Below are 14198 nucleotides of genomic sequence, written 5' to 3' on the forward strand. Positions count from 1 at the left end.
AGGATAGAGAATTGGATGGGATAGAGGAGACGATACGATAGAGGATAGGATAGGATAGAGGATGGGATAGGACAGAGGATAGGACAGGATAGAGGATAGAATAGGATAGAGGATAGGGTAGGATTGAGGATAGGATAGGATAGAGGATAGGATAGGATTGAGGATAGGATAGGATTGAGGATAGGATAGAGGATTGGATAGGATAGAGGATACGATACGATAGAGGATAGGATAGGATAGAGGGTAGGATAGAGAATTGGATGGGATAGAGGAGACGATACGATAGAGGATAGGATAGGATAGAGGATGGGATAGGACAGAGGATAGGACAGGATAGAGGATAGAATAGGATAGAGGATAGGGTAGGATTGAGGATAGGATAGGATAGAGAATAGGATAGGATTGAGGATAGGATAGGATTGAGGATAGGATAGGATAGAGGATAGGATAGGATTGAGGATAGGATAGGATAGATGAAAGGATAGAGGATTGGATAGGATAGAGGATACGATACGATAGAGGATAGGATAAGATATAGGGTACGCTAGAGAATTGAATAGGATTGAGGATATTATGGGATAGAGGATAGGATAGGATAGGATAGAGGATAGGATAGGATAGGGGATAGGATAGGATAGAGGATAGGATAGGATAGAGGATAGGATAGGATAGAAGATAGGATAGTATAGAGAATAGAATAGGATAGAGGATAGGATAGGATTGAGGATAGGATAGGATAGATGATAGGATAGAGGATTGGATAGGATAGAGGATACGATACGATAGAGGATAGGATAGGATAGAGGGTAGGAAAGAGAATTGGATGGGATAGAGGATACGATACGATAGAGGAGGGGATAGGATAGAGGATGGGATAGGATTGAGGATAGGATAGGATAGATGATAGGATAGAGGATTGGATAGGATAGAGGATACGATACGATAGAGGATAGGATAGGATAGAGGGTAGGAAAGAGAATTGGATGGGATAGAGGATACGATACGATAGAGGAGGGGATAGGATAGAGGATGGGATAGGACAGAGGATAGAATAGGATAGAGGATAGGATAGGATTGAGGATAGGATAGGATAGCGGGTAGGATAGAGAATTGAATAGGAGTGAGGATATTATGGGATACAGGATAGGATAGGATAGGATAGGATAGAGGATAGGATAGGATAGAGGATAGGATAGGATAGAGGATAGGATAGGATATGTGATATTATAGGATGGAGGATACGATATTATAGAGGATAGGATAGGGTAGAGGATAGGATAAGATAGAGGATAGGATAGAATAGAGTACAGGATAGGATAGAGGATAGGACAGGATAGATGATAGGATAGGATAGAGGATTGGATAGGATAGAGGATACGATACGATAGAGAATAGGATAGGATAGAGGATAGGACAGGCTAGGATAGAGGATAGGATAGGATTGAGGATAGCATAGGATTGAGGATAGGATAGAGGATTGGATAGGATAGAGGATACGATACGATAGAGGATAGGATAGGATATTGGGTAGGAAAGAGAATTGGATGGGATAGAGGATACGATACGATAGAGGATAGGATAGGATAGAGGATGGTATAGGACAGAGGATAGGATAGGATAGAGGATAGAATAGGATAGGATAGAGGATAGGATAGGATAGGGGATAGGATAGGATAGAGGATAGGATAGGATAGAGGATAGGATAGAATAGAGTACAGGATAGGATAGAGGATAGGACAGGATAGATGATAGGATAGGATAGAGGATTGGATAGGATAGAGGATACGATACGATAGAGGATAGGATAGGATAGTGGGTAGGAAAGAGAATTGGATGGGATAGAGGATACGATACGATAGAGGAGGGGATAGGATAGAGGATGGGATAGGACAGAGGATAGGATAGGATAGAGGATAGAATAGGATAGAGGATAGGATAGGATAGAGGATAGGATAGGGGATAGGACAGGATAGAGGATAGGATAGGATAGAGGATAGGATAGGATAGAGGATAGGATAGTATAGAGAATAGAATGGGATAGAGGATAGGATAGGATTGAGGATAGGATAGGATAGATGATAGGATAGGGTAGAGGATAGGATAAGATAGAGGATAGGATAGAATAGAGTACAGGATAGTATAGAGGATAAGATAATATAGAGAATAGGACAGGATAGAGGATAGGATAGGATTGAGGATACGATACGATGGAGGATAGGATAGGATAGAGGGTAGGAAAGAGAATTGGATGGGATAGAGGATACGATACGATAGAGGTGGGGATAGGATAGAGGATAAGATAATATAGAGAATAGGATAGGATAGAGGATAGGACAGGATAGAGGATAGGATAGGATAGAGGATAGGATAGGATAGAGGATAGGATAGGATAGAGGATAGGATAGGATAGAGGATATGATAGGCTAGGATAGAGGATAGGATAGGATTGAGGATAGGATAGGATAGAGGATAGGATAGGATTGAGGATAGCATAGGATTGAGGATAGGATAGGATAGAGAATAGGATAGGATAGAGGATAGGATAGGATAGAGGATAGGATAGAGGATTGGATAGGATTGAGGATATCAAGGGATAGAGGATAGGATAGGATAGGATAGGATAGGATATAATAGAGGATTGGATAGGATTGAGGATATTAAGGGGATAGAGGATAGGATAGGATAGGATAGGATAGGATATAATAGAGGATTGGATAGGATTGAAGATATAAAGGGATAGAGGATAGGATAGGATAGGATAGGATAGGATATAATAGAGGATAGGATAGGATAAAGGATATGATAGGATAGAGGATAGGATAGAATAGAGTATAGGATAGGATAGAGGATAGGATAGGATTGAGGATAGGATAGGATAGATGATAGGATAGAGGATTGGATGGGATAGAGGATACGATACGATAGAGGATAGGATAGGATAGAGGATGGGATAGGACAGAGGATAGGATAGGATAGAGGACAGGATAGGATAGAGGATAGGATAGGATAGAGGATATGATAGGCTAGGATAGAGGATAGGATAGGACAGAGGATAGGATAGGATTGAGGATATGATAGGCTAGGATAGAGGATAGGATAGGATTGAGGATAGGATAGGATAGAGGATAGGATAGGATTGAGGATAGCATAGGATTGAGGATAGGATAGGATATATGATACTATAGGATGGAGGATACGATATTATAGAGGATAGTATAGGATAGAGGGTAGGATAGGGTAGAGGATAAGATAGGATAGAGGATAGGATAGGATAGAGGATAGGATAGAGGATTGGATAGAATTGAGGATATTATGGGATAGAGGATAGGATATGATAGGCTAGGATAGAGGATAGGATAGGATTGAGGATAGGATAGGATAGAGGATAGGATAGGATTGAGGATAGCATAGGATTGAGGATAGGATAAGATAGAGAATAGGATAGGATAGAGGATAGGATAGGATAGAGGAGAGGATAGAGGATAGGATAGAGGATAGGATAGAGGATAGGATAGAGGATTGGATAGGATTGAGGATATTATGGGATAGAGGATAGGATAGGATAGGATAGGATAGAGGATAGGATAGGATAGAGGATAGGATAGGATAGAGGATAGGATAGGATATATGATACTATAGGATGGAGGATACGATATTATAGAGGATAGTATAGGATAGAGGGTAGGATAGGGTAGAGGATAAGATAGGATAGAGGATAGGATAGGATAGAGGATAGGATAGAGGATTGGATAGAATTGAGGATATTATGGGATAGAGGATAGGATATGATAGGCTAGGATAGAGGATAGGATAGGATTGAGGATAGGATAGGATAGAGGATAGGATAGGATTGAGGATAGCATAGGATTGAGGATAGGATAAGATAGAGAATAGGATAGGATAGAGGATAGGATAGGATAGAGGATAGGATAGAGGATTGGATAGAATTGAGGATATTATGGGATAGAGGATAGGATAGGATAGGATACGATAGAGGATAGGTTAGGATAGAGGATAGGATAGGATAGAGGATAGGATAGGATAGAGGATAGGATAGGACATATGATACTATAGGATGGAGGATACGATATTATAGAGGTTAGTATAGGATAGAGGATAGGATAGGGTAGAGGATAGGATAAGATAGAGGATAGGATAGGGTAGAGGATAGGATAAGATAGAGGATAGGATAGAATAGAGTACAGGATAGTATAGAGGATAAGATAATATAGAGAATAGGACAGGATAGAGGATAGGATAGGATTGAGGATACGATACGATGGAGGATAGGATAGGATAGAGTGTAGGAAAGAGAATTGGATGGGATAGAGGATAGGATACGATAGAGGAGGGGATAGGATAGAGGATAAGATAATATAGAGAATAGGATAGGATAGAGGATAGGACAGGATAGAGGATAGGATAGGATAGAGGATAGGATAGGATAGTGGATAGGATAGGATAGAGGATAGGATAGGATAGAGGATAGCATAGGATTGAGGATAGGATAGGATAGCATAGGATTGAGGATAGGATAGGATAGAGAATAGGATAGGATAGAGGATAGGATAGGATAGAGGATAGGATAGAGGATTGGATAGGATTGAGGATATTATGGGATAGAGTATAGGATAGGATAGGATACGATAGGATATAATAGAGGATAGGATAGGATAAAGGATATGATAGGATAGAGGATAGGATAGAATAGAGTATAGGATAGGATAGAGGATAGGATAGGATATATGATACTATAGGATGGAGGATACGATATTATAGAGGACAGGATAGGATATATGATATTATAGGATGGAGGATACGATATTATAGAGGATAGGATAGGATAGACGATAGGATAGGGGATTGCATAGGATAGAGGATATGATAGGATAGAGGATAGGATAGGATAGAGGATAGGATAGGACAGAGGATAGGATAGGATAGAGGATAGGATTGGATAGAGGATAGGATAGGATAGAGTACAGGATAGTATGGAGGATAAGATAATATAGAGAATAGGATAGGATAGAGGATAGGACAGGATAGAGGATAGGATAGGATAGAGGATAGGATAGGATTGAGGATAGCATAGGATTGAGGATAGGATAGGATAGAGAATAGGATAGGATAGAAGATAGGATAGGATAGAGGATAGAATAGAGGATAGAATAGAGGATTGGATAGGATTGAGGATATTATGGGATAGAGGATAGGATAGGATAGGATAGGATAGAGGATAGGATAGGATAGAGGATAAGATAATATAGAGAATAGGATAGGATAGAGGATAGGACAGGATAGAGGATAGGATAGGATAGAGGATAGGATAGGATAGAGGATAGGATAGTATAGAGAATAGAATGGGATAGAGGATAGGATAGGATTGAGGATAGGATAGGATAGATGATAGGATAGGGTAGAGGATAGGATAAGATAGAGGATAGGATAGAATAGAGTACAGGATAGTATAGAGGATAAGATAATATAGAGAATAGGACAGGATAGAGGATAGGATAGGATTGAGGATACGATACGATGGAGGATAGGATAGGATAGAGGATAAGATAATATAGAGAATAGGATAGGATAGAGGATAGGACAGGATAGAGGATAGGATAGGATAGAGGATAGGATAGGATTGAGGATAGCATAGGATTGAGGATAGGATAGGATAGAGGATAGGATAGGATAGAGGATATGATAGGCTAGGATAGAGGATAGGATAGGATTGAGGATAGGATAGGATAGAGGATAGGATAGGATTGAGGATAGCATAGGATTGAGGATAGGATAGGATAGAGAATAGGATAGGATAGAGGATAGGATAGGATAGAGGATAGGATAGAGGATTGGATAGGATTGAGGATATTAAGGGATAGAGGGTAGGATAGGATAGGATAGGATAGGATATAATAGAGGATTGGATAGGATTGAGGATATTAAGGGATAGAGGATAGGATAGGATAGGATAGGATAGGATATAATAGAGGATTGGATAGGATTGAGGATATAAAGGGATAGAGGATAGGATAGGATAGGATAGGATATAATAGAGGATAGGATAGGATAAAGGATATGATAGGATAGAGGATAGGATAGAATAGAGTATAGGATAGGATAGAGGATAGGATAGGATTGAGGATAGGATAGGATAGATGATAGGATAGAGGATTGGATGGGATAGAGGATACGATACGATAGAGGATAGGATAGGATAGAGGATGGGATAGGACAGAGGATAGGATAGGATAGAGGACAGGATAGGATAGAGGATAGGATAGGATAGAGGATATGATAGGCTAGGATAGAGGATAGGATAGGACAGAGGATAGGATAGGATAGAGGATATGATAGGCTAGGATAGAGGATAGGATAGGATTGAGGATAGGATAGGATAGAGGATAGGATAGGATTGAGGATAGCATAGGATTGAGGATAGGATAGGATAGAGAGTATTATAGGATAGAGGATAGGATAGGATAGAGGATAGGATAGAGGATTGGATAGGATTGAGGATATTATGGGATAGAGGATAGGATAGGATAGGATAGGATAGAGGATAGGATAGGATAGAGGATAGGATAGGATATATGATACTATAGGATGGAGGATACGATATTATAGAGGATAGTACAGGATAGAGGATAGAATAGGGTAGAGGATAGGATAAGATAGAGGTTAGGATAGGATAGAGGATAGGACAGGATAGAGGATAGGATAGGATAGAGGATAGGATAGGATAGAGGATAGGATAGGATATAGGATATGGTAGGCTAGGATAGAGGATAGGATAGGATTGAGGATAGGATAGGATAGAGGATAGGATAGGATTGAGGATAGCATAGGATTGAGGATAGGATAGGATAGAGAATAGGATAGGATAGAGGATAGGATAGGATATGTGATATTATAGGATGGAGGATACGATATTATAGAGGATAGGATAGGGTAGAGGATAGGATAAGATAGAGGATAGGATAGAATAGAGTACAGGATAGTATAGAGTATAAGATAATATAGAGAATAGGATAGGATAGAGGATAGGACAGGCTAGGATAGAGGATAGGATAGGATTGAGGATAGCATAGGATTGAGGATAGGATAGAGGATTGGATAGGATAGAGCATACGATACGATAGAGGATAGGATAGGATAGTGGGTAGGAAAGAGAATTGGATGGGATAGAGGATACGATACGATAGAGGATAGTGTACTTTCCGACGGAGCGGGCACCTTTCGCGGCGTAGACTCTGTCGTAGAATCTATGAGGAGGCGTAAATTCCTCAATCGAGGGTGTTTCGACGACGCTACTCGGCGCGACCTTACGATCCTTTCGGATGATAAGGATGATAAATATAACTTTGGAATTTAATGCTGCAAGGAGCAAACGGAACTATAGCGGCTGGTCCGCGTGTTGACGAGTTCCGGAGTCTAATCTCGATGTTGCTTTTGCGGGAGTTGCATTTAGACTAAAAGTTTTACTCCAACTCTCCATGCACTCGGGGTGCGTTGGCGTGGAGTGGGGGTATTCCATTTCGGGGTGGCAACGTCGCTGGATTTCGGCGGGCGAAATCACAGCTGTGGGCCCGATGTTCATCGGCCAGGGACCGTCGGATGGTCCCGCGATGCCACCTTTGTAGGTCCACGTTTTATGACAGTACGGTTGGCTGTTGAGGGCGCGAGGAAAATTCTAATGGGCAATTAAGAAAGGTTTCGTGAAGGCGACTTTCTCAAAAACAGCCCTAGAGGCCCGTGTCATAAAACGTGTATACCATCTGCACGCCAAATGTTGGGATGTGCCGATTTGTCAGTCGCGAGTAAAACTATTAAACTATTCTTGAAGGGATCGGTCCCTGGTCCCACCTTGAAATAGCGGTGCCGCGGATTTTCAAGGGGATCTTTTGTTTAACTCGCGGCTGAACATCCTCCCCCCGTTGAGAGACTCGCGATCAAAATAAATCTATATAGGATTAAAGATACGCTAGGTTTAAAGTACTAGAATGAACAAGTAAACTATCTTATGAGCTAAAGCTTAGCGATTACGATAAATTAGTTATTATCGGTTGAGGGATCGCGCGTTCTTGACGTCGATGTTGGATCCCGTGGTTCCTCCTCTGGCTGGTTCGGTAACGGTACAAGCCGTTTTACGCCCCGATCGAGTGTGGTTGTGGCTGTTCTCACTGTTGCAGCTCGAACTATGCCATCAGATCCGGGGTAGACCTTGATGACTCTCCCGAGTGGCCACTGCATCGGTGGTACGTTGTCCTCCCTCAAGAGCACGATGGTGCCCTCCTTGATGGGGTGTGTACCGCTGGACCATCTCGAACGACTCGTCATCTCGTTTAGGTACTCCTTGTACCATCGGTTCCAGAAATGCTGCTTTAGTTTCTGGATATGTTGCCAGGTTGAAAGTCTGTTTGATGGCACATCCCTGAAATCGCGCTCGCGCAGACTCGTTAACGAGTCGCCAATCAGGAAATGGCCAGGAGTTAGGACAAGGGTGTCATTTGGGTCTGATGAAATGGGAGTTAAAGGACGTGAATTTAGAACGGCTTCTATCTCAATAATTAAAGTGTTGAACACTTCAAATGTAAATCGTTCAGCACCTGCGATACGCCAGAAATGACGCTTGAATGATTTCACGGCCGCTTCCCAGATGCCGCCGAAGTGAGGTGTTAATGGAGGAATAAAATTCCACGTGATGGATCGGTCAGCAAGAAAGGTTTTGACCTTCTCGTTGTGGTCATCGGACTGCAAAAGTTCGCGGAGGTCTCGAAGCTCGTTGTTGGCGCCGACGAAATTGGTGCCATTGTCAGAGTAAATGTTAATACAATGACCTCGTCTAGCAATGAAACGACGTAGGGCTGCTATAAATGCTTCGGAGGTAAGATCGCTAACCAATTCTAGGTGAATGGCTTTTACTGAGAGGCAAACGAAAACTGCGACATATACTTTAATGTGGGTTCGACTTCGGTATCGTCGCTCCTTTATGAAAAAGGGACCGCAATAATCAACGCCGACGTTTGCAAATGGGCGTGAGTCGGTGACTCGAGCCTCAGGTAGGTCGCCCATCACGTATTGTGTTGGCGGCGGTTGGACACGGTAGCAGCGGACGCAGTTTCTGATGGTTTTCCCTACCTGACTCCGACCGTCGATGGGCCAATAACGGCGTCTAATCGCGTATAGGGTAGCCTGTGTACCAGCGTGTAATTGTATTCGATGCTCGTGTTCTATTATTAATGCCGTGATTCGAGCCTTTGGGAGGACGATGGGATGTTTTTGCGCGAATGGAATTCGCGAATTCTTCAGACGGCCTCCTACTCGCAGAATTCCGTCTTTGTCGATGAATGGGTTCAGTTGTTGCAGCTTACCCTTAACGCCTATTTCGCTTCTCGAGAGGCAGCGCAATTCTTCTGCAAAGTGTTGTCTTTGTATCAGTTTGATGATTACGTCGTGGGCGTATCTTAGTTCGGAGGATGTCAGACTTCCTTTGGTGGTGTTAGATCCTTTCCATCGGAGACAGCGCGCGATGATTCTTTGAAGCTTTCCCCATGAGGAGCAGTTGTCCAGAATCGTGGTGTCGCAAATTAATGCTTTGAGACAAATCGCGACCCTTTGTTCTGGGATTGTCTCTGGTTGAGGTAGTTCGGTAGTGGGCCAGAAAGATTCTTCTTCGTTGAGCCAAGTCGGACCGTGTTGCCAGATGGAAGGTTGAAGGAAGTCTTCTGGTGATTGACCTCGCGAGATAAGATCGGCCGGGTTGTCGGCAGTGGGTACGTGTCGCCAATCTGCGTTAGCTGTGCGCCTTTGAATTTCCGACACTCTGTTAGCCACGAAGGTTTTTAGAGTGTGTGGAGATGTCTTCACCCAATGGAGAACAATGGTGGAGTCGGTCCAATAGATGGTTTTATGTATTTCCACAGGTAGCGCTTGTTTTGCGGTCTCGACAAGAGAGGTTAGCAGAAGTGCTCCACATAATTCGAGTCGTGGTATTGAGATCGTTTTCAATGGGGCGACCTTGGATTTAGCGAACAAAAGAGTTGTCTCGCTGTGACCGCGTGAGTCGGTTGTACGCAGGTAGAGGCATGCTCCGTAGGCCTTTTCGCTTGCGTCACTAAAACCGTGTAGTTCGACTTTTCTTGGCGATTCAATGATTGTGCGTCGCGGGAACGTGATGTTGTTCAGCGCTGGCAATTTATTATAAAAACGTATCCATTCGGTATGGATATCCATTGGCAGCGACTCGTCCCAGTCAACCTTTATGGTCCAGATCCTTTGTAGTAGCATTTTTGCCGTAATAATTACTGGCCCGAGCAGCCCTAGTGGATCATATATCTTTGCTATTTCTGAGGTGATACTGCGTTTGGTCGAACGTGATGGTGGAGAGCAAGTTTCGACTGCGTACGTAATAGAGTCGTTTGAGGAATTCCAGACAATCCCTAAGGTTTTGAGAGTGGATGACTCTCCCAGGTATAATTTTTTGTTAATGGCCTGCTCGGGCAAGCCAGTCAGAAGAGTAAGGTCATTAGATGCCCATTGTCGTATTGTCAGTCTTGCGGTCTTGAGTATTTGTGTGAGGTCTTCGCGTAAGGATAATGCCTCTTCTATGGTCGATGTACCGGTCAGAACGTCATCCACGTAAAAGTCACGCAATAAAATCTTGCCGGCTTGAGGAAAGCGGTGGCCTTCGTCTCGACTGAGCTGTGTCAAACAGCGAATTGCAAGATATGGTGCAGCAGATAGTCCAAATGTCACAGTATTCAGCTCATAAGTTTTAATAGAACCCGTAGTATCGCGCCAGAGGATACGCTGAAATTTCCTGTCTTCCGGACGTACAAGGAACTGTCGGTACATCTTTTCAATGTCTCCCGTCAGTACGTATCGATGAATGCGGAATCTTAATAAAATGTGGAGTAGATCGTCTTGAATTTTTGGACCGGTGTGGAGAGCGTCATTTAATGCTATGCCTGAATTAGTCGTGGCAGAACCGTCGAAGACTACGCGGAGTTTGGTTGTGTCACTGGTGACCTTAACGACCCCGTGATGTGGTAGGTAATACCCCTCAGGTGACTGTTGTTCCTGTGGCAGTTCGCTCATGTGTCCGAGGTCAAGGTATTCTTGGATCACCGCATGATACTCTTGCTTGAGTGCGGGTTCTCGTTGGAGTTTTCGCTCCAATGAATGGAGTCTTTTTTTCGCTTGTACCTTGGAGTCTCCGAGACGCGACAATTTCTCGTTGAAAGGTAAAGCCACGACGTATCTGCCGTCACGATTCCGAACTGTGTGTTCTTGGAAATGGCTTTCGCAAATTATATCAGATTCAGACAGATGCTGTCTTTGTGGGCCTTCTTCAACCTCCCAGAAACGGGTGAGGTCGAATTGTAACGCGGTGGTCGCGTGGCAAAGTGTGCCATGAGCAGGAGAAGTGACTGGCGCGCTCCCCCCGATGACCCAACCGAGTTGCGATTTTTGAAGGTAGAGATCGGACTCATCTGGGCGTGACAAGACAATTTGGCCGACGCATAAGATTGAGAGGGCTGTTCCGGATCCTAATAACAAATCGATCGGTGCCGGTCGATGGAATTCCGGATCTGCAAGGTGCAGATTCGGCGGAATTTTTATTGTTCCGCGATCAATCTCTTGATCTGGAACGAAAGGCGCGATGTCGTTCACAATGAGGAACGTAAGCGAACGTTGGTAATTGCTTACTCGCGAAGCTATAGTAGCCTTCAGTGCGTGGGTTGCTACAGTGGTCATAGCGTTCAGAGAACCAATGGGAACCGAGCATTTCATCCGCGGGATGTTGATTTTTTGAGCAAGGCGTTCAGAAATTAAGTTAATCGATGCGCAAGTGTCGATTAATGCTCGACAATCTATCGGACGTTTATTTTTGTTGAAAATCTGGATTTGTGCCGTAACTAAAATTTCGTTTGTGATTGCGTTTATGGTGAACGCTCGATGGTAGCCCGTTCCGTTTTGTTCTCTGTGTCTTAGCCGTCATTCTGTATCGGATTGAGCGTTTATTGTTCCGCTTGTTGACGCTTGCTGCTCGAAGTGATGAAGCAACGTGTGGTGTCGTAGCTGACATATTCGGCATGAACCTCGATCGCAATTTTGCGCGCTATGCCCTGGGTGTAGGCAGTTGGTGCATAATTTGGCCCTTTCAACGGCGAACTTGCGTTTTTCGGGAGTCATTCCGCGGAATTTTTCGCAACCCCCATGTGCTATGATCTCCGTAGCAGATCGGGCACTCCTTCGGTTGTGAATTTGGACGCGTTTCGTTAAAATTCGACGCGTTTTTTGATTTGTTATCGGCGGTCTGACGTGTTTTACTCGTTACGAAAGCGTGTGATCTGGCGGGTGGTCTTGTTGACTGCGGATGGCTTGTGAAGTTCGCGCTGGGGCGTGTCGATTGCGGATAGCTTGTAAAATTCGGTCTAGGGCGTAATGGCACCGCGGAGGCACTGGATGGTCCAGTTTGTGCGCAACTTGCGCGTTTCTCGAGAAAATCCAAGAGGTCCGTGTACGACGGCATGTTTTTGCCTTTTATCGTTAGTTCCCAAAGCCATGCAGTGTCGCTGCTAACCTTGGATAATATCATTGATATTAAAAAGCCGTTACATCTTGTGAAGTCTTCTCCTAGATTTTTCAAGGCTCGTAGATGCTGGTTGACCGAGTTCACGAGATCGTCTAACGCCTCTGGAGTGTCCTTTACTAATCTCGGATAATCCCTAATTGCGTCGCAATGTTTTAAGATTATTCTCCGCGGACAATCGTACTTCCTTTTGAGCAGTTCTATTGCATCGTAATAATTCGCGTCTGTCGTGTTTAACGCGGAGATGCACTTCAACGCCTTTCCGTGTAAGGTTGAACGGAGGTACTGCAGTTTTTGCAACGGAGTCAGATTTTCATTCGAGTCAATCGTTGATTTGAATGTGTCGAAATATGATACCCAATCTTCGATGTTTCCGTCGAACGATGGCAACCGCATTTCTGGTAACTTGATTGCCATCGGAGCAGTTACCGATGTCGCGAGTGACTCGACTGTTCCGCGACGTTGGGGCAAAGTTGGTTGCGCCTTTTCTATTATTTTGTTGGCTCTGACAACTATCGCGTAGTACTCGTTTTGTATCTCGTATCGGCGAGGTTCCTGGTTTTCGTCTAATGCCTCTAGCTCGGATTGTATATCATCGAAACGCTTCCAAAATTCAATGAGACCGTTCAAATCCATTTTTATAAGATCTATGTCAGGTGGTTGTTCGGTATCGACGGAATCTAAGAATTTCGAGAATGCCGTAATCTGACCGATTACACTGCCGCGCTTACGCTTTAAAGTGCTGAGAGCCGTTGCTTGAGACAAGGATGGGTTTGTCGGAGGCATTTTGTGATGAAGGAGATGTTTTGGGAGATTGACGAACGAAAAACGAGCCTACCTTTGATGCGCTGAATTCAGGATGGTGAACTGGTGTCAGACACCTGGCGTTGACCCAAATCGTCAATTGCTTGGCCCACAAACTGCGACTTTCCAGATGCTGGTTGGTCCAGCCCTTGGTAATCCGGGATACTGCAAGTTGTTGGGATGCTGGTTGGTCCAGACAGGATCTCCCGATTGCAGGTGTTGTCCCGTTGTAAACGATGCGCAAGGCTGCGTTGAATCACGTTCACAAAGTCTTTTGTCCACTGTAACTGTCACTCAGTGTCATTTATTTTTTGGATCACACGGCACTGATGATCCGGCTCGAAGGACCAATGTACTTTCCGACGGAGCGGGCACCTTTCGCGGCGTAGACTCTGTCGTAGAATCTATGAGGAGGCGTAAATTCCTCAATCGAGGGTGTTTCGACGACGCTACTCGGCGCGACCTTACGATCCTTTCGGATGATAAGGATGATAAATATAACTTTGGAATTTAATGCTGCAAGGAGCAAACGGAACTATAGCGGCTGGTCCGCGTGTTGACGAGTTCCGGAGTCTAATCTCGATGTTGCTTTTGCGGGAGTTGCATTTAGACTAAAAGTTTTACTCCAACTCTCCATGCACTCGGGGTGCGTTGGCGTGGAGTGGGGGTATTCCATTTCGGGGTGGCAACGTCGCTGGATTTCGGCGGGCGAAATCACAGCTGTGGGCCCGATGTTCATCGGCCAGGGACCGTCGGATGGTCCCGCGATGCCACCTTTGTAGGTCCACGTTTTATGACA

General features: G+C 44.1%; 1 protein-coding gene across 1 annotated transcript; it reads right to left on the bottom strand.

Moving 5' to 3' along the window:
* Positions 1-8049: 8049 nt before the first annotated feature.
* On the bottom strand, positions 8050-13381 carry LOC143363945 (uncharacterized). Its single transcript, XM_076804472.1, has 4 exons — positions 13327-13381; positions 12334-13275; positions 10837-11645; positions 8050-10701 (listed from the first exon to the last, which is right to left on the bottom strand). The coding sequence occupies exons 1-4, from the start codon at positions 13379-13381 to the stop codon at positions 8050-8052; spliced, it is 4458 nt and encodes a 1485-aa protein (XP_076660587.1).
* Positions 13382-14198: the final 817 nt, after the last annotated feature.

The sequence above is a fragment of the Halictus rubicundus genome, unplaced genomic scaffold (assembly GCF_050948215.1).
Source record: "Halictus rubicundus isolate RS-2024b unplaced genomic scaffold, iyHalRubi1_principal scaffold0178, whole genome shotgun sequence".
In the NCBI taxonomy this organism is placed as follows: domain Eukaryota; kingdom Metazoa; phylum Arthropoda; class Insecta; order Hymenoptera; family Halictidae; genus Halictus; species Halictus rubicundus.